This window comes from Channa argus, chromosome 2 (genome assembly GCF_033026475.1).
Source record: "Channa argus isolate prfri chromosome 2, Channa argus male v1.0, whole genome shotgun sequence".
Lineage (NCBI taxonomy): Eukaryota > Metazoa > Chordata > Actinopteri > Anabantiformes > Channidae > Channa > Channa argus.
The window spans coordinates 12,427,317-12,455,303 of NC_090198.1; the positions used below are offsets into that span (position 1 = coordinate 12,427,317).

General features: G+C 37.7%; 1 protein-coding gene across 2 annotated transcripts; it reads right to left on the minus strand.

Moving 5' to 3' along the window:
• Positions 1–229: 229 nt before the first annotated feature.
• Positions 230–27,986, minus strand: pacsin3 (protein kinase C and casein kinase substrate in neurons 3). Of its 2 annotated transcripts, XM_067495474.1 has the most exons (11): positions 27,546–27,986; positions 22,997–23,063; positions 14,414–14,514; positions 12,525–12,681; positions 11,983–12,218; positions 10,823–10,978; positions 9,865–10,040; positions 8,099–8,219; positions 6,125–6,267; positions 4,680–4,840; positions 230–2,377 (listed from the first exon to the last, which is right to left on the minus strand). In XM_067495474.1, exons 3-11 carry the CDS (start codon positions 14,465–14,467, stop codon positions 2,262–2,264), a joined length of 1,320 nt encoding a protein of 439 aa, XP_067351575.1. In that variant the 5' UTR covers positions 14,468–14,514; positions 22,997–23,063; positions 27,546–27,986; the 3' UTR covers positions 230–2,261. The 2 variants fall into 2 exon arrangements, with proteins under 2 accessions (XP_067351575.1, XP_067351565.1); XM_067495464.1 differs by lacking the exon at positions 22,997–23,063.
• Position 27,987: the final 1 nt, after the last annotated feature.

The window sequence follows — 27,987 nt, forward strand, 5'->3', positions numbered from 1 at the left end:
GTAACCAGATGTTATTCATTTGTACTCAATGCATTGTGAGAGTTTTATGCTCCTCCAAGTTGTAGAAGGGCTCCAACAGTGAGCTACACCAAACTTTGTCTACGCAAAAAAGGTTTAGGACAAAGGGGCCCTTGAATATAGTTTCTTCCAATGTTCATTTACAATACTTGACTTAAACAAAGAGCACCATATAGACTGCTTTGATATCGGGACAAAAAAACTGTAAAACTTTAAACTAGAGTTCATTTATTATTGCTTCTCACTTTATGAACTGTACAGGTTACAATTTTAGAAAGACAATGAAAGACAAAGAAGCAGCAGCGGCTTTAACTTCTATATCATCTGTCTGATTACTTGAACATCTGTATGTATTAACTGTAGTGGTACCTAGATCAGCAGAGCAGAGGACGTTCCCTCACATACTAACCACAAACAAACATGAAAATTCCAAAATTATAATATCACTTATTTTACTTATTTTGAGGTGTGTGTGCTTAATTATGACACCACAGCAAAACTAACCAGCAACAGATGATTTTCTATAGGTTAGATTAACCAAATATAACAGTCAACTAATCCCACCCTGCTCTAGTCAGTCTAATTCAAAAAAAGATGCTAAATTACAGTGGAAAATAAATTAGAAGGTCAATAAGTTGACTGTAAAAATACTACATAAAAAATTCAAAAACAGGTAGCAAACAGTTTACACTGTCCATCTATTAGCAATTTCTCCTCATACATGAAGGACACAGGAAACAGGCTGGATCCAATCCGAGCTGGGAGGCTGGTTATACCCTGGACAGGTCGCCAGTCGATCAGAGGGACTCACATCTTAAACAAAGCCAACAGGCATAGGAAGAACATGGAACAGGTTCGAACTGTCCTGTGAGTAAACCGTGCAAACTAGTACACCACTGTGCCACACAGTTAATATTCATGTTCAAAGTCATCTTACCTAATATAAACCTGCAGCTATGACATTAAAAAGTGATCACAGTGTCACCTAAAAATCTACAAAATAAAATAAGCTAAATGTAAAGTGAGGCTAAATGGGAGGGAGAGGTCATGCAAGGTTTACAGCCTCAAATACTGTTTGTTCAATACAAGTCCAGGTAACGTGTTCTACTTGGATCAGAGTGGAGGTCATCAGCAAGTTATTACACATCAGATGGCTGTAATTCCTCAGTCCGCCAACACAGTGGTGCTGCATATTTGTGGCCTCCTCAAATAAGGCACAGACAGTCTCTGCGTTTCTCACCTCTCTAAACCACCGCAGCTGAATGGAAAAGACAACAAAAAACCTGCAGGTCCTGCACCAAACACTAAATATTGGGTCAAAGAAAATTCAAGGAAAATTCCCCATTTCCCTTTTGATTAATTCCTCTAGAAGAAATTCAGTATTTACAAATCAGTCATTACTAAAAATGAGAATGCTAAGTTTCAAATCCTTATTTAAACATGAAGATTAATACCACTTTTATATCCCAAACAAGACCACATCTAGAACTGGTTTTCTAGATGTGGTGAAACAAAAGAAAACATTTGTTCAAAACTAACAAAATCTGTCTCTAAAACTCTCCTAAAACCACACTTTTGTTTTCATATTTCAGTTTAACATGTCACTTTAACTTAAGTCTCAAGTTAAAGTAACTAGTTGTTTTATGAGAAGTGAGCGTGGTATTATTCCTTTCATCCAACTAGATAATGTGAGTAATCATTTCCTCAAATGTCAAACTCCTAAAAAAACAGTTGTGTTTAAATTGATTCATAGATGTTTCAGCCAATCACAGCTAGCCACGGTGCCGCTCCATGCTGCTCCTCTCACCTCAAATCCAGGCAGGGTTTGACCACAGTGAATTATACAGTAAATGATTGGCAGCAACAGGAAACCAAAATCCACGACTGCAAAAATCATCCTGTCAGAAATCAGTAGGCAACGTTTCAGAATTATTGTCCATGTTTTTCTGCAGTCTGCTGTGTTCTGTTGGCAGGCCTCAAGAGAGTTCAATTTTTTCTCACCCCAGGCGGAGTACACAGCCTTTCACAACAAGTCAGCTATTCCACTGGCTGATTTTCACAATGTAGTAAAAAACAAAAAATAAAAACAAAACAAAAAAAAACCCCTCAGGAACTATTTTGCAGTCATTTTAAACCTATCTGGCTTCCTGGAGGGTGTGTCTACATGTCAACACTTATTAGCTTGTGATTGGTCCTGGCATCTTGAGTGTAATTGTACCATTGGCTTGATAAGGGTGGACCCATCAGGAAGCAATGATCTGGACGTAGTTGGCAGGATAGAGGCCCACCTGGCCACTGCTTAACTGTCCTTTACACCAGCCCTGCTCGTCCTCCTCTCCCAGCTTCAGCAGCTCATCACCTGCAAGGAAAGTCCGTTCACTGTCAGATGTGGTATATTAAAAGCACAACATTACATACTCTCTATCACAGAGGGACTCTGTGTTAATATCTGGGTTTTTGACATCCATTATGATACATTTAATTGCTTCGCATAATGATCAGAAAGTCTGCCACAAGGAGCAGTGGGAAGAAGTACTGTAGGACCAATAGTTTTATAATCAGTTGATCTGACAAGAGAAAACCACAAAACTAGCAAATAGTAATATTTAGGAAGCTGATACAGTGCTAGTACAACTATAAAAACAACTGAACAATTATCAAAATTGTTGAAATTACATTCTATTATTGTATTGCTTAGTTTCTGGGTAGCAGGGTTCAACAGTGCATTGTGGGCCCCACAAGGGGTTAATCTGGCCTTGGGTGCTGGATCAGGTTAAGCAGAGCTGACTGGTTTAAAAATGTCCAACAGAGGTCTCTCTCTCTCTCTCTGTCATGACATCACTCTATCTATATAGAGGGCAGTGCAAGGCTCCAATGTTATAAATTAGGACAGGGCATGACAGCACAGCACTGAGTGGCCTGGTTAACTTTGGTTCACAATGGCAACGTTTACTCCATACAAACCTGTAAGAATGATTTGCAAACTGTGCATGTGAGAGCAGTGAGTGTGCTGTATATCCAGATTCATCCACCACCAAATTTACTTGATCTACTTAAGTCCCCAGTCTTAATCTCTGTATTTCTGGTCGGTGCTTCTTTGTGTGTTAATAGTTGATGTTATATTACTTATCTGTGTGAGCAACAGGAATCTGGTATCAGATTTTTCTACAATCCCCAGTGATAAGATGAATCACAGAATATCAATCTTAATATTTACATACAGTACAGTGAAATTTATTTCCAACAAGAATTCCTGTGTTTTTGCAATTCTTAGTCGAGAAGCATTTAAAAAAAAAGAAAAAACTTTTTTTTCCCCAAAAAAATATATATTACCATTTGTCCTTTATAAATAATTCATGCGTATTCAAAATACGTTCATCTCCAAATTAATCATAAGGTCCATACATTGACCCTCAAGGAGAAAACATACTGTACAGCTCTCATGTTCTCCTGCTGCACAGATGAGTCAGTTCAATTCACAGAAATATGACAATATATAAAAAACAAGAAAAAAAAACCTTACAGATGGAGAAAAATATTACTTTTTGTCCTGAGAAATAAAATGTGTTCTTTATCAACAATTGGTGACAAACCCTGGATGCAGCTATTTGCAGGGGCCATTAAAATGGTTTTATTTTACTGAAGCCATTTCTTTAGATTCACAATTTATTTTTGCAAAAAGCTAAAACATTTCTGTAGCTGAGGAATAATTACTGCACAGTCCATGAGTGACATACCTACTGAAGTAAAAAGTAATGTGTGTTTTATGGATGTTTCCCGTTATATTACGGTCTGAAATAATGGGTTTGACATGAGTGTGTGTACATGTGCTGGAATGAGGCACCTCGGGTGAATGAATATCTGAAAAAAATCTAACCTTCTTTTTGGCAGGGATTTGCAGTGTACAAGATGTTTCTTTTTTGTTTGTTTAGATGTTACTTCCTAAACATTTACAAATCAGTGGCAAAGTTTATAAAAAAAAGGATTAATTAAAGGTTTCTGATAAGTATCTTTAAACTTGTTGTTTGTTAATCAAAATTGAGTATATAATATAAAAACAATAATACTATATTAGTGATAGGAAAGTCTTATGACATTTAAACTAATGTAACATTTTACTTTTTTCAATACAGATCATGTGCCACACCATTTACAGTATGTTGTATTTACTAAATCAATGTGATTATGTTATTGATTTCTGTTTTGGGATTTTATTTGAATGCTCCAAGTTTGAATGGTTACAAGTTCTTCATGTGAAAAAACACGAAGATACAAAAAAACCAGCATGTGCCAACAATGACAACACTGAGATCAACAGATCATTAAAAAGTAATATTCTAGGCATGATTAAGGATTTGATATCTTGAGATAACTGGTCAGCTAGTGACAATGGTCTCCTACTTCTAAAGGCCATCACGGTTTTGTTGCTCTCTGGGGGTTGTGGTTGTGCCATTACTTTTCATTGTTATTGAATCTGCCTGTGACTTTTTCATGCAGGTAAGTTGCTATTTCCTTTATAAACTTGTAGAGTTTTAAGTCTTTGGTGTGTGTCTTTTTGCCTGTTATAAATAAGTAAAATATAATAATGATCAAGCAAAATAAAAAAAAAAATGTAAAAAACCCGTGATGCCATCCATCTTCAAGCATTATTAAGTTATTACCTGCTTTGAAGCTGAGCTCATCGGACTCTTGGCCAAAGTAATCATAGAGTGCTCTGACTCGCACCCCCTCTACCTGCTCCTCTTCGTCCTCTGCCTCCCCCACACCATTTACTGCCAGTACTTTCTTAGGACTTTCCTCATCCGACCAGTCTGATGAATACCTGAGAGGGGAAATAATACGTTTGACATCGTTTTGTTTCAGATACCAGTACTTTAAAATTACAGTGTTACAGTTACAGTACACAGGATTCTTCCAACAAGACAAATGATTTTGAGACTGGGATTAAAAATTGTCATTTTGAAATTATTTAATCATTTTATCTTGGCTTTCCCCTTATGTTTTTACCTTGGGCATGGAAAAACAAGATAGCTTGTGTACAACAGTCTGATTTAAGAAACCATTTTGCATATTGTGAAGCCAAATGAAAGTTTGTCTGTAAAGCACAAATTTGAATTAGGTGGCATAACTGCAAAAGGCAAACAAGTTTGCTTTTGTGATCATGATTATTATTTATCTGATTTGAACCATTGCAAGTCTAAGGTTTCCTAATGCTGGTCTCGTTTCTTTGACAGAAAAATCATGGTACTGCACTGTTTCACCATCTGCTTAATATTGGTGGACATTTACAACATTTTTAAAAGATAAAGTAAAATCTCCTTTAAGTTCATTTTAATATGATTAAAAGCAGCTGCCTCCTCAGACACCCTCAAACATATCTATTGCTCACTGGCTTCTTTCAGGGTTTTGCATCATCTCCCCAGGTTACAGCACATCACAGCCCTTTACACGGAGGTGCTGTAAATACACTGAAAGAGGCTCCACAGCTGCATCAAACATCTCCTGGCAACCACACCAGTTTCTCGATAAACATCCAGCAGAGAACAGTGTGTGTGAAAATGTCTGAGTTCAGACAAGACAGTGTATTTACTGAAACGTTCTTTAATATGTTGGCGTTGATACAAAAGCGCCTGTTAGGGATGGTGGTGTGTCCCTGTTAGCAGCAGACATGATGGGATTAGAATTACAACAAGTGATTTACAGGCAAATGTTTGCGATACTGAGGAAACATATTGTTAGGGGAGTTTGAACAGTGGCTAAATCTGGTAACTGCAGCTAACACAGGGACTGAGTCAGGTTTCTACCTACTAATTACTGTGTGTTATTCAGAGGACATGAACTCCTCCGGGTGACTACATGGCAACAAAGTAAACTACATGCTACCTCTAGCTTTCACACACACACACACACACACACACACACACACACACACACACGGCTCAAAGAAAATCGTTGTCTTGTTTAGTCTGGACTAAACAGCCCTAGGGTCTCTGCAGTTTTGAAACTTTGTTTTTGGTGTGTCTGTGAGTGAAACGTTGTATTCACCGTCAGATCAACGATCAATGCATCATTTTGTTGATAATGAGAAAACATGGAGGTCATCTACCTGCCGGTGTCGGTGGTAATGGGACTCGGGGGGGCATCATCTCCACCTGAGGAGACAATGTTGGTGAGGGTGACCACATTCTCCTCTGAGTGTCCACCACGCTCCTTCCTGCTAATAGAACGACTTGCCTCTGGAGACCATTCCTGCACACACACACAGACAGTGTTTTTATATACTAAGACATCACTTCAGTGTGACTTCTGTATCCATTTTAGGTTTTGAAAAGGTTAAACAGGTGCTTAACTTTCTTAGGGGGCAGTTAATCAACCCTCTTGCTCAGATAATCAATTGAGTTCGTTGGATCACACCTACACTCCCAGACACAAACCCACATTCATACACTTTAGCCCCAATAACACCGTGCTGACAGAAGTAGGTGGCTGGGGATACTGTCACTGGTATTTATAGTCTTTTATTGTCAGTAGAGGGCAGAAAAACCAACACCAAGTATTGGAGGTGTGTGTGTGCGCTAAACAAATGTTCTCATAGATTTGAAATTAACCCCAACATGCACAGTATGTGCCTCTCAAAAAAAGTGAGGACATTTTATTGCTTTGGCCATTTTAAAAAGCCTGACTTTTTACTGTAGCTTTTAGTATGCAGCAGACAGATATAATGTCATATTGCATTGTCCCCAGAAGCATAGAATGACAAACCAGTGTGTGTCGGGACAATGGCTCTCTGTGTGTTGGCGGTGTTGTGGGAATGCCAGGAGCTTCCTTAGAGGACAGAAGAGATTCATGTCAACGCCTGCCAACACCTGTCTCTTTTCCCTTATTTTTCAATTAAGGAAAAACTGGGGGAGCTAAAAGGACTTTAAAGCAAGAACTCTGTATGAACAAGAGGCACTTGTCCCATTATACTTTACAAAAATTACCGACACACACACAAAAAAAACCCCAACAAAACAAAAACAATCCAAACTCTTATAAGGAAAAAGGCTTCCTACACAGTGTAACTACTATGTGTTGTGTTGAATTATGTTCACAAGTTTGTGCAGAGTTGTGCAGAGTAAGAGAAGTGTAAGCAGATAGTGAAACACTGATTAATATAAAGATGAAAAATTAAAAGCTAGGGGCAGCTGTTCATTGTTAGACTATATTCATCAAACCTCAGTAGTAGTAAAATGAAGAACTGACAAAAGGATTTATACATTTACCCTCTGTGTTGAAGCTGCCAAAACAGATTTATAGTGTTCACCACTGTGTCAACACAAGCTTAGATAAATGTGATTTCTGGTAATCAAGAAACAAAATCTGTTCTTTTTAACATACTATGACATGAGACTGTAACCGTTTGGAGCCAGCTGCCTGGTCCCTCATACTCAAAGAATAAAGGTGATTTTATTGTTTTGACTTTCACTTTATTTGTCTTCTTGTTGAGTGTTAGGGAGAAAATTGATACTACTCACATGTGTGTATGGGAATTAAAAGATTTCTGTCCAATGGGTAAATTACAAAACCACCTATAAATCTCAATTAGTAAGTCACATCCATCTATCTATTTCAGGGGGTGATGTTCTGGACTAGCCATGACTTATTTCCTGGCAATCCACAAGATTTTAGAATGTTATTGCCTCTATCCAGTATAAAACAAATTTTGTATCTTTTTCATTTAATTTTGAACTTCTGCTTCCCAGAACTTTCTTCTGTTAATATTTGTCCTTACTAGCCTCAAGTCATAACTGTAGATTTCCATTAACTGAACAAATCTGCATCTGTGTGTGCTCTGACATTCCTAACCCCACTCAGAGATCTTAGTCATACACAAGTCTTTCACTGAAAACCCTTTACATATTCATTAGCTTGTGTCTCAGCAACACACGCGCGTGCGCACACACTGCAGTCCTACACAGTTGTCTTGCTCTCAGGAAGACGGTTAAAGTGTTATGGTTATATAAAACTGAGTCTTTATAAACAATCCCAAATTTAAACTGAAATAGAGTGAACACTGTGTCCATGTCTCTGTCCACACCTCAAACTGTGGCCAGTTCATGCTCATGCCTGGTCCGTGGGTGTTCCTCCACCATCTGAGATCTTCTGTGTCATTGGCCGCTCGGATGGTCTGACCTAGGTCACGGTACAGGTCTTTGAACCTGGTGAATAAAGAGACATGTCAGTCATTACATGTACAACACAACACATCTAAAATGTCTTTGATAGCTTTTAAAGGAGAGTGTTACGACATGTGTATTGATGATTTATACACCGGTGTCTGTTTATTAGATAAGTCAGTCTACTACTTCATAAAGTGATTATGTTCAGTTTTTTCTAGAAAGAGGGAGGTGTTCATTGAACTGTACGTAATAACCTATGCACTTTTTAAGATGTTTATGTTTGTGTACTGTGGAGTGAAAACAGTCCTAAACATAGAGTTAAGCAGAGCTGCAGGACCATTTTCCCCCTTAGTCACTGGGTGCTACCCCCACATCACAATACTGAGTCCTTTAATTCCTTAACTATTGATTGGTACAGCTTTATTATACAGCAACATGACACTTTTAATTCCAAAATAAAAAAAATTTAAAACACGAATGTGGCATTTGCCACATCCTGGTCATAACATGGAAGGATTTCTGTGCTAAATATTTGCTGCAGCAGATTCCTGATTACACTATGTACTCTTTGGGCTAGGCCTTTACACAACCAGAACCTCCATTTAAATGGTGGAAATCCAGATAAAGCTTTTGTATGTCGCATATTTTTACTCTGCATTAGTTCTGTGCTGGTTTGTTTACACTTATTAGAAGATATGAAGGAAAAGAAACTGCACCTATGCACAGCCAACCTTCCAGGAGCTGCAGTACAGAACAGTAAATACCTGAGAGCTGGTTGAATAATAAACTTCCTACTCAGTCAATTCTCAAACAGAGAACAGACCTGTCCATTCTTAAAATATTTTTTACAGCTTTACTAAAAAATTTGTAAAAAGGTTTTAACGTTTTTAATTAAGCATTTGTCTAAAAGCAAAGTTCTAAGAGTAAACTTAGAACTCACTAAATGTGAGACTTTTCAGCCACATGGGAGTTTGCTCATTTGGCAAACAGCCCTTTAATCTGCGTGTCCAAATCTGAAACTGTATGTACAATAATTAAAATAGTATTATAAGACATAGTATTTCTGATGGCCTAGAAACTGGTTCTGAGTATGGCGATCAGGAGTTGAATATTACAACAAAACAGCATAGAATAACATTTTGCTACTGCAGAAAAATGCATATTTTCTGTATTTTCTTGTGAAATACTTGAAAGATTAAAGAATTATTAAAACAACAAAATTACACATTTATGGGAGGAACAACACTGACTAAAAACTGTTTGGATTTGAAGTAAATTTACATGCAGATGAGTGAAACCCCCTTAAACCAGAGTACTCCATTTTAAAACTTTGGTCAAACAATAAAACTTAAAAAAGCCACTAGAGAAAATTTTCCAAATATAGGAAAAGGTCCTTTTCACAGACTTATTGAAAGGTAAATATATTCAATATTTACATGAAGATGTTATTGGACAGGACCAATCATAGTTACCGTGGTAAAAGCAACTTGTTTAAACAAGATTAGAGGTCAATAGTTAATGGACAACAGTATGAGTTCTCTATTAACTCCTGTGTACATACATAGAGGTATACACAAACACACACACACACACACACACAGCTAAACCATGACATTTCTGCATGTCTTTGTTCTAGGTTACAAATCATCAGTCACCTAAACATGCACATGTGTGTGACTCCTACCCTTGTTTGGCAGACAGGTCGAGGTGTGTGTGGATGTCTGAAAGAACTTCTTTAAAAAAGCGCAGCCTCTTGCCCTCAGCCTCCTGGGTGAGATCAAACATCTGCTCCATGTCCTCAATGTAGCGGGGGTTACAGCGGTTCAGCTCTTCCAGGGTCTTCATGTAGCGCTCCTTCGCCTGACACACACACAAAGGGCACATACTGAGCTACTCTGCTCTACTTTGGTATAATACATTCAGAAAAATAAAGAGAACCAAATGTGGCTGCCTCCATATTGACATTCAAGGAAGGGAATATACAGTACAGAGAAAGGGCCCTGACAATAAGTATAGTGCCTTTTAGTGAGTAAAGGGGGACTAGAGCCTCCTCCCGCTTTCATTGGGTGAAAAGCAGGGTACAACCTCGACAATTTGTCAGTCTATCACATACCAACACAGAGACAAAAACTCACATTTACAGGTCATTTAAAAGGCAGGAATTAACCTAACACGGATGTGTTTGGGAGGGTTTCCTCCCAAAGGCCAAAGTCAGAAACTCCACACAAAAATAAGGCCCACAACCGTCTGAGATTCCAGTCTCCTAGCTTTGAGGCAATCCCTCCACAACTGTGCAGTCCTTCCTTCAAACACTGTGCCAATGACTCATGATATCAGATTTCAATTTCTGGTTGTGTGTCACAGCCCTGTGTGTGTACAGATCCTGACTGTGTCTCAGGAATTCTATGTTTTCATTGGACCATTTCCCTCTTCAGGAACTGGAGCTTTTTCTCTGCCGTTAGGTTTGTGCAAAGGAGAGAAGACAAGCTTGGTCATGTTTCAAGTGAAACACACACACACACACAAACGTTTTTCTGGATTCACTGACACACTGACAAAGGGCTACACAGATTCATACAAGTGGAGCTGCACATAGTGTTTGTGTGTGTGTGTGTGTGTGTGTGTGTGGAAAAGCTTTGTACTTTCTCAGACTCCTGGTTGCAGCGCTCCACCCGTGCTGTATATTTGCGGACTTCCTCCTGAGACTTTGAGGGATCGGCCTTGGCGTGCGTTTCCCTGGTAATTGCTGTCCACTCCTCCTTTTTGGCCTGGTGGTAGCCCTTTTTTCCAGACTCCACCTTGACACACACAAACACACACACAAAGTTATAGGTCTTCATTTGTGAACATTACTGTTCATATTTAGAAGTTGTGTTCCTACTTTGACAAACTGTTGCAACAGAATAATATTAAAAATGTTAAATATGATCAACTTTGGCTAATGACTTGACTTAAGGTGGCATTGCTGACCATTCAAAGTCTCATATGGGTGAGTGCTCTTAAAATTAAAACATGGAGACAGTAGCGTTCATGTTTAGCATTATTTGGACCTGCAAATTATAATGTATAATAATGAGTGGGGATTTTTTTTGATATTACTGGACCAAACCCAAGTCAGATTCTTTGCATGCACAAACAATGTACAATACATCTATACTGATGCTGATAAATGTTAAAAGAAAAAGGCAAGAAGACTCAAACATGTTTTACATCATCATACTACATGATATACAATTAGATGCCATTGTAATTAAGAGGCTTTAACTGTGTTGGTAGTTTTGCCATCAGTTCAGCAAATCAAAAGATTCATCATCAGTGTCTCGTTTAAAAACTTGGTTTGAGACAGTTAAAAAATGCTGAGTTAAGTATCTGTAACTCAGTGATCTTACCTGCACTACTGCACCAAAATGGAATACAGCCATCGTTTGTGTTGTTAAATGCACCTGTTGTTTCCTTATAGTAGAAGTCTGAATGGTCTATTGTGAATAACTCCAACATTCACAGTGAAAAACTGACCTTATTGAGCCAATTATTGTGTTCATTCATGCGCTGTCATTTTTCAACATCCGCTCCTTGTACTTGTGAGTTTCCTACATGTAGTAAAGTTTTCTCCCACAGTCCAAAGACATACATGTTAAGATTAATTTGCGACTCAAATTGCCTGTGTGTGTAAATGGCTGTCTGTGTATGTCTGTCTTTGTTGGCCCTAAGATAGGGGGATCTCTCCACAGTTTACCCTGCCTCTCGCACAACGACAGCTGGGATAGGCTCTAGCCCCAGAAACCTCTCAGGTGACCCTCACCTCTTTCAGCTTGCGGATCCAGGGTTTTTGGGCTTTGCGAAAACCCTCCTCTGCATCCTTGGTCTCTCTAAAGCCTCCCATCATCTGCTTGTGGAAAGAATCCTTTTGCCAGCTTCGCACTTTCTCACTGTCTTCACCTGCCAGCCGCTCGCGCAGCTCCAGATGCAGTTCACTGAGCCGATCAGCTGCCTGCATAAAGGCATGCCACGACTTCTCCAGTGTACCATACTGAGGCCCTGATGAACAAGTGTGGGGAGGAAGGAGCAACATACTTATTATTTCCATTAGTTTAAAACAGAAAAGAGACCAATCGTCTCTACTTCTGAATCTGGTGTTTTGTTTCGTCAAAACCCAATTTAGTAGATACCGCTCAAATGCGGCATTGAATCGAGGTTATTGTGCATAGTTTTAATATTTACAAGAGTTTCATAAAAATGTTTCTCTTACGTCGAACTGGGGATTCATTTATACACTTGTTTGCGGAGAAAATAGTAATACTGAAAATAGTTCATGATGTCATGTGATTTGTTGTCTTAATTGACCTTTCTCCACTATGCATCTCCACCTCTTGGACCAGTCACTCAGCTGCAGAGCATAGCTCTTTTCTATCTTCGCCCTCTCCTGGAAGCAGCTGACCAGATCATTACACAGCCGGTGGCCTTCATCTATCCGCTTTACAGTCCTTTTGTAATTCCCTGGCTGCAAAAATACACATAATGAGCAGGTAAACAAATAAACTGTAAGTAAGACATACAATCTTTTTCTACTGTTATGTCAGTTGGTCTGTCTTTATGATGTTTACTGCCAAACCAATATGCTACTGTTAAAGTAAAACCAGACAAACATGAGTGCACTTTTTTCCAGATGGAGGGTGTGAAGCCAGCAATCATTCAGCAGGGAATCATAAGTCTGTGTCAATATCTAAACACCAAAGACAACACAACGCATTAGCCGATTACAGAACATCTCTGTGTAAGTATATAGTATAGCATAAATAAAAAAGGGATTCTGAAAGAAAAATTCACTGCAGTTTTTGAACCACTTGCAAATATATTACCTGTCTCTGGATAGGACACAGATCAGCATGTCTGGTGTCTAGATTCTAGTGGAAGTATTACCAGTGCAGACCATAATTTAATAAGTCACGTCGTAAAAACTTTCATCTTGTATTATTTTTGTGTGAAATTAATTCTCCAAACTTTAAATTTACAATTGATTGTTGCAAGTTTTCTTTATAAAAGATTGTCAATTAGATTTAGACAGCAACCCAAGAGTTAAATAAAAAAAAAAACAGAATATGTTTCTGTATCACATTAATGGAAACATATATTTTAAAATACAATGGGATTAAAAAAGTCGGCAGGATCCCAGGCAAAAGTGTCTGTTAACATTTCTTGTTAGAAAAAGTTGATTCTTAACAACCACAAAAAAATAAACAAGTAAATGACCACAGACACATAAAACAAGAGACACAAAATGGTCTGTGCCCAGGGGTTCATTCTCTCAATAACATGGTGAACATAAAGAGATTAATATGTACAGTGCCTATACACAAGGATCACACTACTTTGAAATTGTCACTTTTTTGCTTCACAGCCTTCAATCAAAACCCAGCCATTCTGGATCTAAATATATATATATAAAAATATAGACTAACAGCACTGGGAAAGTGACTCATTCTTTCATGTAAACTTTCTAGAGTCTCCTTTTATTATAATTACAGTCTACTTAGGTTTGCTTTTTTTTTTTTTTTCTCCTTCTTTTTTAAATAGGATTGTTTGGACTAAAATTTCAAAATTCAAATTTTGTGGTCAGCAGTGATGAATGGTAACGTTATTGTTTATCACACTGTTTTTCTGGCTGCTTGTTTTGTGTCATTGTCAGGCTGAAACGTGAACTATTTGCCCGTCATCGGCTGTGTAGCAGATGGTTGGACATTATTCTCAAAAATGTACTTAGCAGCTTTCACTTTCTCTTCAGTATTGAGCAAACAAACCCGCACAGCATGATGCTGCCACCACCATGCTTTACAGTAGGTATGAGGTGTGTTGGGTTTGACTCTTTTTTCTTTTCAAGCTGATGAAACTGATATCACATTCCCAGGAGTTAAGAATCTCATTCATAAAAAACCTTTAATTCCTTCATAGTCACCACTGGCCTATTTGTAGCTTTCCTGCAGCAGTTTCCTCATAGCTTGGTCATTTAATTTGGATGGATAGCCTCATCCGGGTAAGGTGGTAGTAGTGCCATTTGCTTTCCACTTATTAATAACAATCTCAACAGTCTTTTATATTTTTAATGTGTCATATGGTAAGAATTGTGACAGGGTATGGTTATTTTCTATAAGTCCTGTATATGCAATGATCTTTGTGCTTGTAATGGATAATAAATTGTTGTCAAATGTTTGTGTGTGCATGTGTGTCTACTGTACCTCCCAGAAGCTGTCAGAGCTCCCCAGGTCACTTAGGTCTCCATTGGAAGACATTTTAGGGTCGGCCCTACAGCACGGAATGATGGCGGCTACAGAAATTTCTGGAGAAAAAGGGAAAGTTACAGTATTAAAATACAGCTGGTTTCAGTAACCATCAACATATTAGCAAAACAGTAAATCATCTCTATTACTAATAAGTCAATCATACAAGTTTGTATTAATCCAGGGCATTTTAGAATCCACATATTTTCCAGCTAATTTCCTAAAAAATTGCTGGTATTTAGCTGTTACACAGATATTTCAAAGAAAGTCTAATATAATTGGTTGCCTATTATATGGAAAATTGAGATTGAATTAATGTGAAATAGACTAATTAAATAAATAAATGCACTTAAGGGAATAGCTCAATAGTAAAATAATTCTTTTAACATTTTTCCTAAATAAGAGGAGAATCTGGGCAGCATGATGGTAGAGTGGTTAGTGCTACCACCTTACGGCTAGAAGGTTCTGAGTACAGTTTTAGCTCCACGTCAGCCGAAACTGAAAGCTTCTGAGTCTTTACCACTGCTGTTTTTTTTTTCCCCCTCCACATTACTCCCCAATTTTTCCTCAACATAACTGGTCTGTGTGTGTATAACAAACACATGTACCTCAAACCATTCAAAAAAAATAGTAAATCTTGCCTTGAACCACTAGATGTTTGGCGATGCAAAGCCTGCCTAAAGCAATCGTTACACATGTCAGAGTAGACAACATTATACCTCTGTTACTTTAAAAAAAGCAGTTTTCCCAATCTCTGAAGCACTTCCTTCTGTATGTCATTATTCTCTACTGTACAAGAAAGCATGAGTTGAGAAGACTGTGAGAAGTTTGTTATTTCTAGTCCTTGAGTTTTACAATGTTTTCTCACTCACTGTAAGTGTAACACTTTAAAATACACCAACTACTCCCAAAATAACAATGGATGATCTAGGCACACACTAGTGCTCAATGCCGTCAGTACAGTAGCTGTGGAAAACTCTGAAAAAGAAACAGATAGACAGATAGACAGATAGATAGATAGATAGATAGATAGATGTGTGTGTCAAAGGTGAGTGGTAAGTACTCATAGTAGAGGCATCTGCCACCAGCAAGTTAGAACATGAGTGAGTATGAGAAAACTGAATTTGCCATGACTTTCTAATTACTGGAGGAGAGCTGTGTGTGGAGTATGTGTGTGTGGTTCAAGTATATGTTTGGTTACTTTGTCCTTGTATTATCGAAACATGCTTAGGTGTGGAGATGCCGACCACACAAATTAAAGATCTACCGTTCAACATAAAGTGCTGTTTGTAGCAATTTCTTGATAGAAAACGGCCACTTGACCACAGTTTTACAACACAGCATTGAGACTGTCCATAGGCAATAAACTCTAGAAATGTCTTTAGGATTAAGGGTATTCTGTTGGGTTTGAGAATAATACAACTCTCTGTACTTGTGCATGGAATTGCTTGGATCTAAAGCCTAGTTTAACAGGTGTGTATATTGGTAATATACTTTGTACCAATATAAAATTGCAGCTTATTTAAAGCTTTAATCCAAAGCACTTTGCAATGTTGTTTCTCATTCACCCATTCACACAAACACACACACACACACACAGACCATTGGTGTTGGCTGCCATACAAGGTGCTCGCCTCATCTACCGGGAGCAACTTGGGGTTGAGTGTCTTTGTCACATAGCAAAGAGGGACCTGGAATCATTTTAACAATAATAAATGGCAAAAGAGAAGTTTTAGAATGGTTTATTTATAAAAACTACTGATGTTACAAGTACTTGAGTCAAAGCTAGTGGAACAAACTAAAAATACCTTCAGGGCTGATAAGAAGCTATCACTGTGAAAGGGGCGGTCACAATAGTTACCTTACTACACAAAAATATTTAATGATTATTATTCACAATATAAGATGATAAGTTTTTACAATATATGGACAATAGAAAATCATGGTCTTTGTTTTAGTGGGTTCCATTTATGTCATTTTAGGACATTGATGGAAATCTGACTATGTTTTTTTATCAAATTTATGTACAAAGTCAGGCATCCAGCCACCTGGTACAGACCAATAAATACTGTAGATGACAGTGCTTAAATGCAAGTTTGAACTATGGCCTGTCTGAACATGTTCAGAATCACAAGTGTTCATAGTTATTCCAAAGGTTCAAAATAGGATGATAATTGCTTGCATGCCTGCATACAAACAAATGATGGACTGTTGGAATCACTTTGGCTACCTGCTTAGCAATGCAGAGGAAAAACGGAATATATGTGAGATCTCAGTTTGTGTTTGTTAACTACATACCATCTCTGGATATATTAGAAAACATTACTGGAGTGAACTAAACAGTCTTCTGTATTTGATATCAAAGTTTTAAATAAATAGATTAATACATATTTTCAAAATATTGAATGGAAAGTTTTACACAAGGCCAATTCAATGTTTAGCTATTCATTTCTTTAATTCTCCTTCGTCATGGACCACAAACAGATGGTCCGACGAAGTGTTTAGTTTATGTAGAGTTCATGAAAGTAGAGTTCACTCACAAACATCTATGGGGATGAGTGAGTTATTTTTGCACGCATGTGTGTTTATATTCTTTGGGTCAGTGACCATGAACATAGGTTACTTCCCATCAGATTAATCATGCACACTAACACATACGCTCCGTGCAGGGCCTCAGTTCAGCCAGGATGTCGTCGAACAGTGTCTGACATCTACAGTACATAGAGAATAACTAAGTGTTTATAGGTTGTGAAAAAAGAAGGGGAGTTTCTCTGTATGTGCATGTAGTAGGGAACGAGAAGGCATGATTTTATTGAGTATCTCACATTTTGCAATTTGAATTTATAACCTTGTACTTTATCTGTTGTTTGTGTATTTTGTTTCTTGCCTGGAGTTGGCAAATGAAATTAGCTGTTAGCTAAAATCAGGTAATTTTTTTGGCATCATTTTTTGTAAATGGTCCCTAATAAATAAATATTTAAAAAAATAAATATTACTAACATAACTGTAAACACAGTTACAGATTATGCAAAAGGGACATAGGCAGAGATATGTAAACTGTAAACATCCATCTCAAAAAGTAAATATGGAGGATGTACAGTGTTTGCATTAACCTAAGAACATCTGTCTCTGTCCTAAATTAAAGGCGTGACTCTTTCAGGGACAGCCTGGCTGTTACTTCAATATTTCCTGAACCATTACTTTTGGACATTAGCGAGCTAACCATTTCCCCTTGTTTACAGTCATTGTGTTAAATATTTTTTTTATGGCCTCAGGAATACTGCAAGCAAGATTCCTACCAATGCAATTTTAGTCAGAATGGTTAAAAGTCATCTGTATCCTCAAGCCACACATTACTATGTCCAAGTTTTAGCCTAGAATTTTTTTAGATTGTTATACATCATGCAATAAAAATCTTGGAGGACTGAGTGGTTCCAAATTCACACTCCAGAATGACAACAAACTCAAACATACAGAATCATTAAGAACCATCTTCAGAGAAAAGATGAACAAGGTGGATTTAAACATCATGGAATCAGTCTGGGATTACATGATGACACAGAAGACACTGACTGAGTTTATTCTGGTTGTCCACAGTAAACGGCCTGTGTACAAGTGTACAGAGGTAAATAAAGACCATTTTAAAGCCAAAAGCTAAGTAAATTCTCAAAGCTTCAATATTTCTGAATATGTTTTTATCCACAGATTTGTGTTTGTCTAAAGAGGGTTTGTCATCTCAAATAGTCCAGTAACCATCTGAAGACATTCAAAATCTACAGGTTGGTCTTTGATCCAAAACGGGCTTTCAGACTGTCAGAGCTGACCGACGGTGAACAGGAGGACTGTTGAGAGAAGGAAAGGTGATCGAAAGAGCAAAGCCATGAAGCGCTGAAAGACGAGAGGAATGGGAAAGTGAAGTTTGTCAAAGAGTCGCAAAGGAGACACAGTACAGCACAAATTAAGAAGTTTATAAACTACAAAGACAGAGCAGGAGGTAGGAGGTTTGATAGCACAACATGTAAGAAGCTTCAAGTGGGTGTCTGCAACAACAGTTTTAGGGGCAAGTCGCAACAAATAAATACTGTGCAGATGGAGCCTCATCTACACCTTTGTGTTTGTGTACTCAGGTGGGGTAAGACTTAAACGCCAGTCATCTGTAGCGCTCCAAATTAAAGATAAACAAGTTTTTGAATTACAGATGTCTATATCACTGTTAAAAGGAATCTTATTTTTTTTTCTCCTGATATCTCAAAAACCTCTGGTGTTGTGTTCCCTGACAGTTGTTTGCTCCGGTTGGAATTAAAACTAAGAGTAAGAACATCATCTACCAAAGAAAATTACAATGGTGTTGAGGTTGACTCACAAATCCTCACAAGAGCTCACTGAAATAACAAGCCTTAAAACTGCATCCATTTGTTTAATTGACAGTAAAAATGTAAATTTCTTATGGGAACCCCTGCCTTCAGTGAAAACCATGTTAACTGGATACATACAGTGCCTTGCAAAAGTATTTAGACTGCTCGAAATTTTCCACATTGTCATGTAACAACCACAAATGTAAATTTAATTTATTGGGATTTTATATGAGAGCAACACAAAGTGGTACATATTTGAACTATCTGAAAAGTGTGGCGTGCATTTGTATTCAGCCGCCTTGAGTCAATACTTTGTAGAACCACCTTTTCAATTACAGCTGCAAGTCTTTTGTGGTAAGCGTCTACCAGCTTTGCACATCTGGAGAGTGAAATGTTTGCCCATTCAGCAAGTGAACAGCAAGTCTTGCCACAGATTCTCAATTGGATTTAGGTCTGACTGGGTCATTCTAACACATGAATATGCTTTGATTTTGAATATGATCTTTGATAAAAAGCATTCCAATTTAGCTCTGGCTGTGCGTTTATGGTCGTTGTCCTGCAGCAAGGTGAGCCTCCTCCCCAGTCTCAAGTCTTCTGCAGACCAACAGGATCTAAGATTCCCCTGTCATTGGCTCCATCCATCTTCCCATCAACTCTTCTTCCACATGTTCGCTGTGTCCCCCACATGGCTTGTGGGGACTTTTTTCTTCTCCACTCTTCCCATAAAGGCCAGATTTGTGACGAGCGCGACTAATAGTTGTCCTGTGGACAGATTCTCCCACCTGAGCTGTGGATCTCTGCAGCTCCTCCAGAGTAACCATGGGCCTCTTGACTGCCTCTCTGATCATTGCTCTCCTTGCCCCGCCTGTCAGTTTGGGTGAACGGCCATGTCTTGGTAGGCTTGCAATTGTGCAACACTCTTTTCCATTTTCAGATGATAGATTGTTCAGTGCTCTGTGAGATGTTCAAAGCTTGGGATATTTTTTATAACCTAACCCTGCTTTAAACGTCTGCACAACTTTATCCCTGACCTGTCTGGTGTGTTCCTTGGACTTCATGATGCTGTTTCTTCACTAATGTTCTCTAACAAACCTCTGAGGTCTTCACAGAAAAGGTGTGGACTGGATTTTAGTTTAGGTGTATCAGAGTAAAGGTGGCTGAATATAAATGCACGCCACACTTTTCAGATATTTCTTTCTAAAAAACTTTGAAAAGCATTTATCAATTTCCTTCCACTTTGTGTTGGTCTATTACATAAGATCCCAATACAATAAATGTACTTTTGTGTTTGTAACGTGACCAAATGTAAAAAAGGTCAAGGGGTATTAATACTTTGCATGGCACTACCTACTGCTGACTAGTTTCCACAGCAGAAATTACATTTTATTCCAATCATTACCATCATGCTACTAACATCTTAGCACAGGTTTGAAAGGTTTTTAATTAGTTCTTTACTGTAAGAGAGCAGCTATTGTTAGCTTCCATTCACAATAGTTACAAAAGGATTACATTTGACACCTATAGTCACAGCAAACCTTTTAGTACCAGAACAATATCTAGTAAAGAAACAAGCCCTTTCTCCTGTGTCTATATGATCATATTTCTTCCTGTCTAGTACCATCATCCTGCTGAAGAGCACCATAATGGTAGCAGACAGAGAGTTGGAGAGACAAAGAGTTTCTGGTGGTAGGTTTATTGAGAAGTGGGTCAGGGCAGTGAGAAGGAGGAGGGGAGAGACCAGCTGAGGGAAGGGATGAGGACAGAGTGACAGATAGAGAGACAGGTCCAGAGCTCATAAGCTCAATGGAAACCTCAGTCATTAATCTGATTAATGTACACCAACAGTTTCCCTACAGCCAGGCTTGCATCTATAGGCCTCAACCATCAAGCTTATGGAGGCCAACATGAGTTTGAGTCTCTGGGCTCCTCTTTATTCTAGCAGAGTTTTGGTTTATGTACGTGTGTCTGTGCACAGCACAGTCTGGAGCATTCGCTATGCTAAATACAGAAGTGCTCTGAGACTTTTGTCACTCCAGCTGCTGTATTTTAGATTCCAACAACTAGCTTGCAAAGGAAAGAAAAAGCTACAATAATTATAAATTGATGGACCTGGCCAAAGATAAATGTCATTATTACGTAGAAAACCATTGTCATGCTTTGTTTAAGCCATGCTTTGAATAGGTAAGTCAGTAAGTGCAATATATCTAGTAAAACACTAAATATTAATGTAGTGTTTTGGAAATTAATCACTTCTAATGTTTGCCCACAAGCTGTTTTATTTGCCTTATTTCCATGTTACAACTCACCACAGTGTGTGGCTTCTCTGAAGCTCAAAAAATAAATAAATAAATAAAATAAAATAAAAAAAAGACTATTTTTTACTGCTGCTCTAGCATGGATTTCATCACAGCTGCCAGGTTGGCACACACAATGATGGGGGCGGGGAAAAAAAAAAAAAAAGTCCCACACTCTAAAAAATACCCATCAACACACTCAACAGCAATAACTCCACGCACACTCTACACGAAAAAATTAAACTTACTAAAGTCAGCAATACTTACAATATAATACTTTACAATATAAACAATTGTATACAGACTTTAGTACGAAATAATATGTACAAATTTGGAAAAAAGAGAGTGATCCAGAGAGAAATACAGTTTACCAAATCATAAAAGTCATGACTCACAAAACATAATTCTGTCAGCTCATATTAAATCATCCATTCGTCTTTTGAATTTTCAGGGGTCTAAACTGCTTTAAATTTTCTTTCGGCAGAAATCTTTATAAAGATGTCAGACATTTGATGTTTAACTCAGAGATTTAAAAACCAAATGTCTATTCACTGATTGTTTTGTTTATGAAATGGCTTTAAATGGTAAAAAAAAAAAAAAGCCAAAGCCCAATGTCACATGCTTAAAGATACGGCATTGACTATTGTGAGAGACAAAGCAAAGCATTAATACCACAAATGCACATACCAGCACCTGTTTCTACTCTTTGGCCTAAGCTAAGCTTTGTCAAGAGATAACTTCATATTTACCATAACATGAATGGTTTTCATCATACGTGCACGAAACAATGAACTCTGTATCAGTATTATTACACGTGATACTCATTTCTGTTGCATGACGTCTCAGGAGACAGATCAACTGGTGAGTCATGTTGACAGTAGTCTAGAATCAGATATCCAAATATGAAAAAACAAAAAACAAGCATGACTGATACCTGTGAGACTTCCATTTAAGTAAAATTATTTAGCTTACCAACTCAGCAGACAGAATTATCTGACATGGCATTACAGGCAGCAGTACTTGGGGGGGATGGTTAAATAAGGTTGTGTAAAGATTTCAAGATGTCTGTATGACATGCTGCACACATTGTGGCTACCAGCGTTCTGCTTTGGTAATAAACCTGTCATTCCTGTTTTTGCATACAGTTGCAAACAAAAGTATGACTGTTATGGCTATATTTTTATAATAATTTTGTGTTCATTGCAATTTGGCTTAAGAAACAGACCTTATTTTCTTAACTTAGACCACATGAACCCAATTGACTACTGAACAGAACTCCAGTCCCCAAGGTATCATTGCCTTTTATTTTAATTTCTAAACTGGAAAATTACTGCAATGACATTTTACTAAACTACTGATTTCATATTATATTTTTGATTTCAGTTTCTTAAATGATAATATTTTTGCCTTTCTTCATCCAACAGGGAATTAAAGTGGGACAGTAAATTAAAATATAATGTAGAAAAAAAAAAGTGTCATTTAGCTTTTGAACTATTAGACAGAACAAGCCAAGTGATGTCATCAACATTGTGACTACTTTTTTTCTACATTTTTAAAAACCATTTTATAGCCTAAATGATTATCAATTAATTTCAAAAACAAATAAAAATAGTCAGTCAGTCCTGCACTGTAGATACACTATGGTTTGGCTTTGTGAAACAAACTCACCAACTTTACAAATCAAGATACTAAGATTTTAGAAGCAGAAATAGTGTGTGGATGTCACTGCAGTCAAATAATGTTGAATGCAAAATCCAGAAACATGTTGATGATGCAGTACTATTATCAGATGATGGGGCACAATAAGCCTAATCATGAAAAGAAAAACAAAACTGAAATAGCGCCAATACCAAACAATGGTGCTCTGTCCAAGGAGTGACAGCAAGACTTACCTTATTAGATATGAAAAACTGAGATGGACAGATGTCCTAACAGAGGACAGCCTTTGTTTCCACAGGCCTGTGAGATAAAAAGGGACAGAAAGAGGTAGTAGGTAGATCCCTCAGAAGCAGATGTGACAGAAAAGGAAAAAGAGAGATTAGACAGCGAAGAGACATGCGGTTAGATTCCCCAGCAGACCAACACAGGCTGCCTGTTATATAGCTGGCTGATAGCTGCAAGGTGGCACATTCTAGGAGTCATGGTGAAATGCCACACATTGAGCCTGTAGTGGTAGGCTAATGAAGCACCCAGAGATCAGTGGACCTATTTGACGAGATCATAGCAGTGTGCTCACACCTCTAAAATCACCTGCCTGGGGTTGGGAGAACAGTGTCAGTTTGTAAAGTGACCAGTGATGCTGCATTACTTAATAATAATAATAATAATAATAATAATAATAATACTAATAATACTAATAATACTAATAATACTAATAATATTATTATTACTACTACTACATTATTACCAGTCATGGTCACATATTATACTTTCCTAGATCTGTGACATATTCCCCACTTGTAGAGTCTGGAAGCATGTGTAAGACAGACCAGCTGTCAAAGTAAAATTAATTACAGATTAACATTTCAGTGGTAGTGAACATGTCATCAAACATTATACCATTTAAATTTAAATTAACAGTTACTAGAATAAAAACAATTACATTCACGTTTTTCGATTCAAAGGATGCACTTAAACTAAAACTCAAGTTGCTTATTTTTGTGCTGTATGAGTTTTTTCCTATTCAGCTAACAATATAACACGCATCCCCCTCATGGTAATGCTAGGCTGTTTTTCCAAGAGCTAATTGTGATGACAATCCAAATTTGACACTAGTTTCACTTTTGATTGGTAAAGGTTTCACAAGTCACAGCTGAGAACCCCTCCCCATTAAAAGGAAAAGGAAATAAGAATATATATAGAATATATTTTAGAGAACAGTAAGAGGGCAGATAGTGAGGTACAAACACTGCCAAGCAAACAAGAACAGAACATATACTCACTTTGTCTGCAGTTTTAATGTTTAGTTCATTTGTAAATGAAGGTTATCTATTATACCAGAGTAGCCTATTGTAGCTTCAAAATAAATTGAAAATGTATGAATCACATTCTCTGTTAATTAAAAATGGTCACGGTCAAATATCAACACTAGGCAGGAGTTTAACCTGGTGAGGCTATCCTGAGTAATCTGTCATCTGTCTGTAGTTAGTCACCAACTACAATAATAACCAATTAGTAATTTAAGTAAATTTTAACGCCAAAGTTTTGATGTCAGATTTCAGCCTTACATTACTGTATGGTGACCATTATGCCCAGTTCAGTATGACAGCAGCCCACAGTCCCCAACCTGTAAAAATACAGTAAGCTATACTTTTTTGTTGGTCTACAATTTTGTTATATATAAATTAATTCTAATCTGGTTCTGATTTTTATTAGTTTACTCAATTCTAATTATTTAAAATAATACTGAAAACAAAAAATATTTTCAATACTCATCAACTGGTTGTGTTGAGCATATTGAACTCTTATTTGTCATTGTTAGATGTTTATATGATGCAAAAAAAAGAGAGGAAAAAAAAGAAAGTATTCTTCATTTTAAATAGGACACCGGCCCCTCTGCTCCCTAAAAATTGGCATAGCCATTGAAAAACTCATATTGGTCAACCACAACTTGATTTAGGACATTTTGCACATTTAAAAGAATCACTTTGTACTTCACTACATTGTGTCTAACATTTTTCACTGTTTTCTAATTTTAAAGACCCAATTAATCATCAGTTACCATTTTCCAAACTTTCTGCCAATATCTTATGAAACCATATTTAACTTTCCTCCTAGTATCACATTATGAAATGTTTTATAAACATGTGTTATAGTGTTTTATGCTCATCTCTTAGCTTGACTTGCATATAATAGACAATCTTTACTTAAGTCAACATTTCACACTCGTGGTGATCTTATTCTTGTTATGTGTGACAGCCGCTCCGCCTGCAGCCTCAGGGTGTGCGTCTAACTGACAACAAATTATGTGACGGATCTCTAAAGAGACAAGGACAGAAAACAAACAAAAGCAGATACCAGAGTAGAGTACAGCACACCAGAAACTGAGCCCAAGAAAGGGACAACTCAGCCTTATACACAAAAGCTGTTCTCCCAGTTAGTTTCTAAGCAGAACCACATAAGTGAAACCATTCTGGATCAGGACCACCTCCAAGCCAGCTCCATCAGCCCTGCACAAAACTCTTCAGCCTGCAAGTAAGACACAGGCCAGTTTGGCACAATCTGTTGCGTGTCACAGGCGACACTGCCAAAGATTAACCCAGAACCTGATTCCCCTGCTGTTCACAATGGATTTTATGACTTTGTGAAACCTTGCTCTACAGAAAATTAAATACAGAAAGGCCAGTACTTCTATTCCCATAGATTATGTGGCTGTATGTGAAAACAACTTATAACATTTATTTCTACTGATCTATTTCATGTATTTAACTCAATGTTTTAAAATTGTTTTTTTTACAACATTATACAAAGTATAATAGTATTATATAGCGTTGTATTATACAAGTGTTCTAAACTAAAAAAAGCTGATTGCAACCTGCTCTGCAATAACTTGCTTTATTTGCTCCATACGGAGAGTCCCTACTGCCCCAGGATGACCTACATTCTCAGTTTTAACTTCTGTGTAATTTTCTAAAATATTAATTGAAAGGAGTACCAGTGAAGTAAGTGAGCTAACCACAAGGGAGCTGGCCAGCTGTGTGGGAGTTAACGTTATGCACTGACATATTTCATGTTTCCATGAAATTCCACTTGCTTGGCAGCATTTGAAGCCTGCCGTTGGGGGAGGTTTCTGCCTCCATGACCCTCTTCCCCTATGAATTCTACTGCTATTCCACTTCTTATCAGGAACTCACAAACTCGCCACCATGGCTTTCAATTACCCAAAAGAATGTAATTTCACCTGTTGAAACATGTACATTTTTCTTCTTCTTAACATTAACGGAAGAATGTACTAGATAAATCTTATAATGTGACGCAAAGTGTTAGATTCAGAAAAATGGGTTGGATCGCCTTTGCCAAAGTAAAAAAGTCAGGACAAACATTCAAACCACACATATGCATTTTAAATGAACCAACATAGGATTGTTTGACACAGTGCGACTCCAACTTCTAGACACATGTCAAGAAAGACAAAAGCCAACAGGATGCACCTGACAATAGGTTGGAGTGCAACCACAAAGAGCCTTCTGTAAATAAGATATTTCAGAATTCTTAAAGATTTGCTCTCACTTTGACCTTATGGGTTACTGAGACAAGCCAACATACAAAATTATGTTTTTATTCATGAATAACACAAAGTGTGCGTAACATCAAGAGCTCTGAATAGTTTTGTTAATGTTTTATTCCACTGGTCATTTTTATGTAGGTAAATGACTTGTTTATTAAAATTACAAGTCACTGAAAGTTAAAATAAAGAGACTTTGGTCATTGCTGATTTTTATAGATAATGGACATAACCTACTCATGATAATGTAAGTATTCCTGTTGTCTTGTTAGTAGTTGTTCCCAGGGGGAGTGTAATGTTTTTCTTGTACTTGCAACCAGTTTGTTGAAATTCTATTTTATAGGCATTGCCGAATATTAGGATTTATTACAAAATATGAAAAGTAACCAGGGACCTACATTGTTTTTAAAACAAGGGAACACAAAACAAGGGACTCGAGAGAACCAGACACCAGCTTTCTTTAACAACTCAGTAAGCGAAGGAGGTGTTTGGGGATTTTCCTCTCCATAATGATCCAAAATCACTTGGTGCAGCTTTAAGGTGTGAGCTAAAGCTGCTCTGTACAGGACAGGGACAATGTGTGGTGCTGTACACGAGTCCTGATAAGGTCCAGAGTATTTACAGCTGTGCAGATTTCCAGGCTTCAAGTTAATGAAACTGTGGCGCAGCAGCAGCGTCCTCAACGCTTGCTAATGTTTGCACAAGTATTGGTGGGTTTCACCAGTTTTTCATACCCATTGTGTGTCAAACCATTAAAACCCACTTTAAACTTCGTAAATATGGCCTGAATAATATGAAAGCGAAAGACTATTTCACCGTTTCTAGATTAACCCGGTGAAGCCGTTTAGCCTACAGTTTTGGAGAGGGGAAACCTTTAATCCGCGTTCTGGATGGATGAGACCAAACGAAATTGACTTTTTTTTTTTTTTTTTTTTTTTTTTTTGCTTTCGCAAACAAATTACTTTAACTAGTACGAACCATTGGGAGATTTGACAAAAACAACAATACAAGGGAGGAGAAAAAAAACAGACCTGCTCGTTCAAATTGTCATTTAAGTTTCGCTTAAAGGTTTCCCTAAATGCAAACTAAATTCAGGGTTTGTTTTCTTTAATATTCGGTGATGCAGACACTGTTGGGTTGGTAATGATTAAGGTAGCAAAACACTTAACACAGGATACAAGCCCACTAGGTGTCAGCCGACAGGTGAGGTTTCTTACCTTGTCGCTACGACCTGGAGGAAGAAACCAAAACCGGCCCGGAGCTGCAGTCGCCGTGCCCCTGACACGCTGATATTCAGACCCGTAACTTCGTTAAAATATACTCCTCTTTTAAGCCTGTACAAACTGCGACATCTTGCGAGTTTACTCAACAAGCCCCCGCCGGCCCCCCTCGGCCATTTATCGGATGAGAAGATCCGACTTCGGGCGCTGCTCTTCCATAAAGTCGGCACGATTTGACCGCGGTGCAGCTGATTTCTCTGCTCTCCTCGGTTAAAACGTAAAGATTCTCCCGAGTGAAATGAAATGATAAAAAGAAAGCGTGCTGTCTTCTACAGCGGGCTCAATAAAACAGGTTAAAGTGGCAGATAATAACTGTCTTTTCCCTCATGTGCCTAGTGCCGTCTCTGTGTAATCAGATGCCGCTCACCACATTATCCAT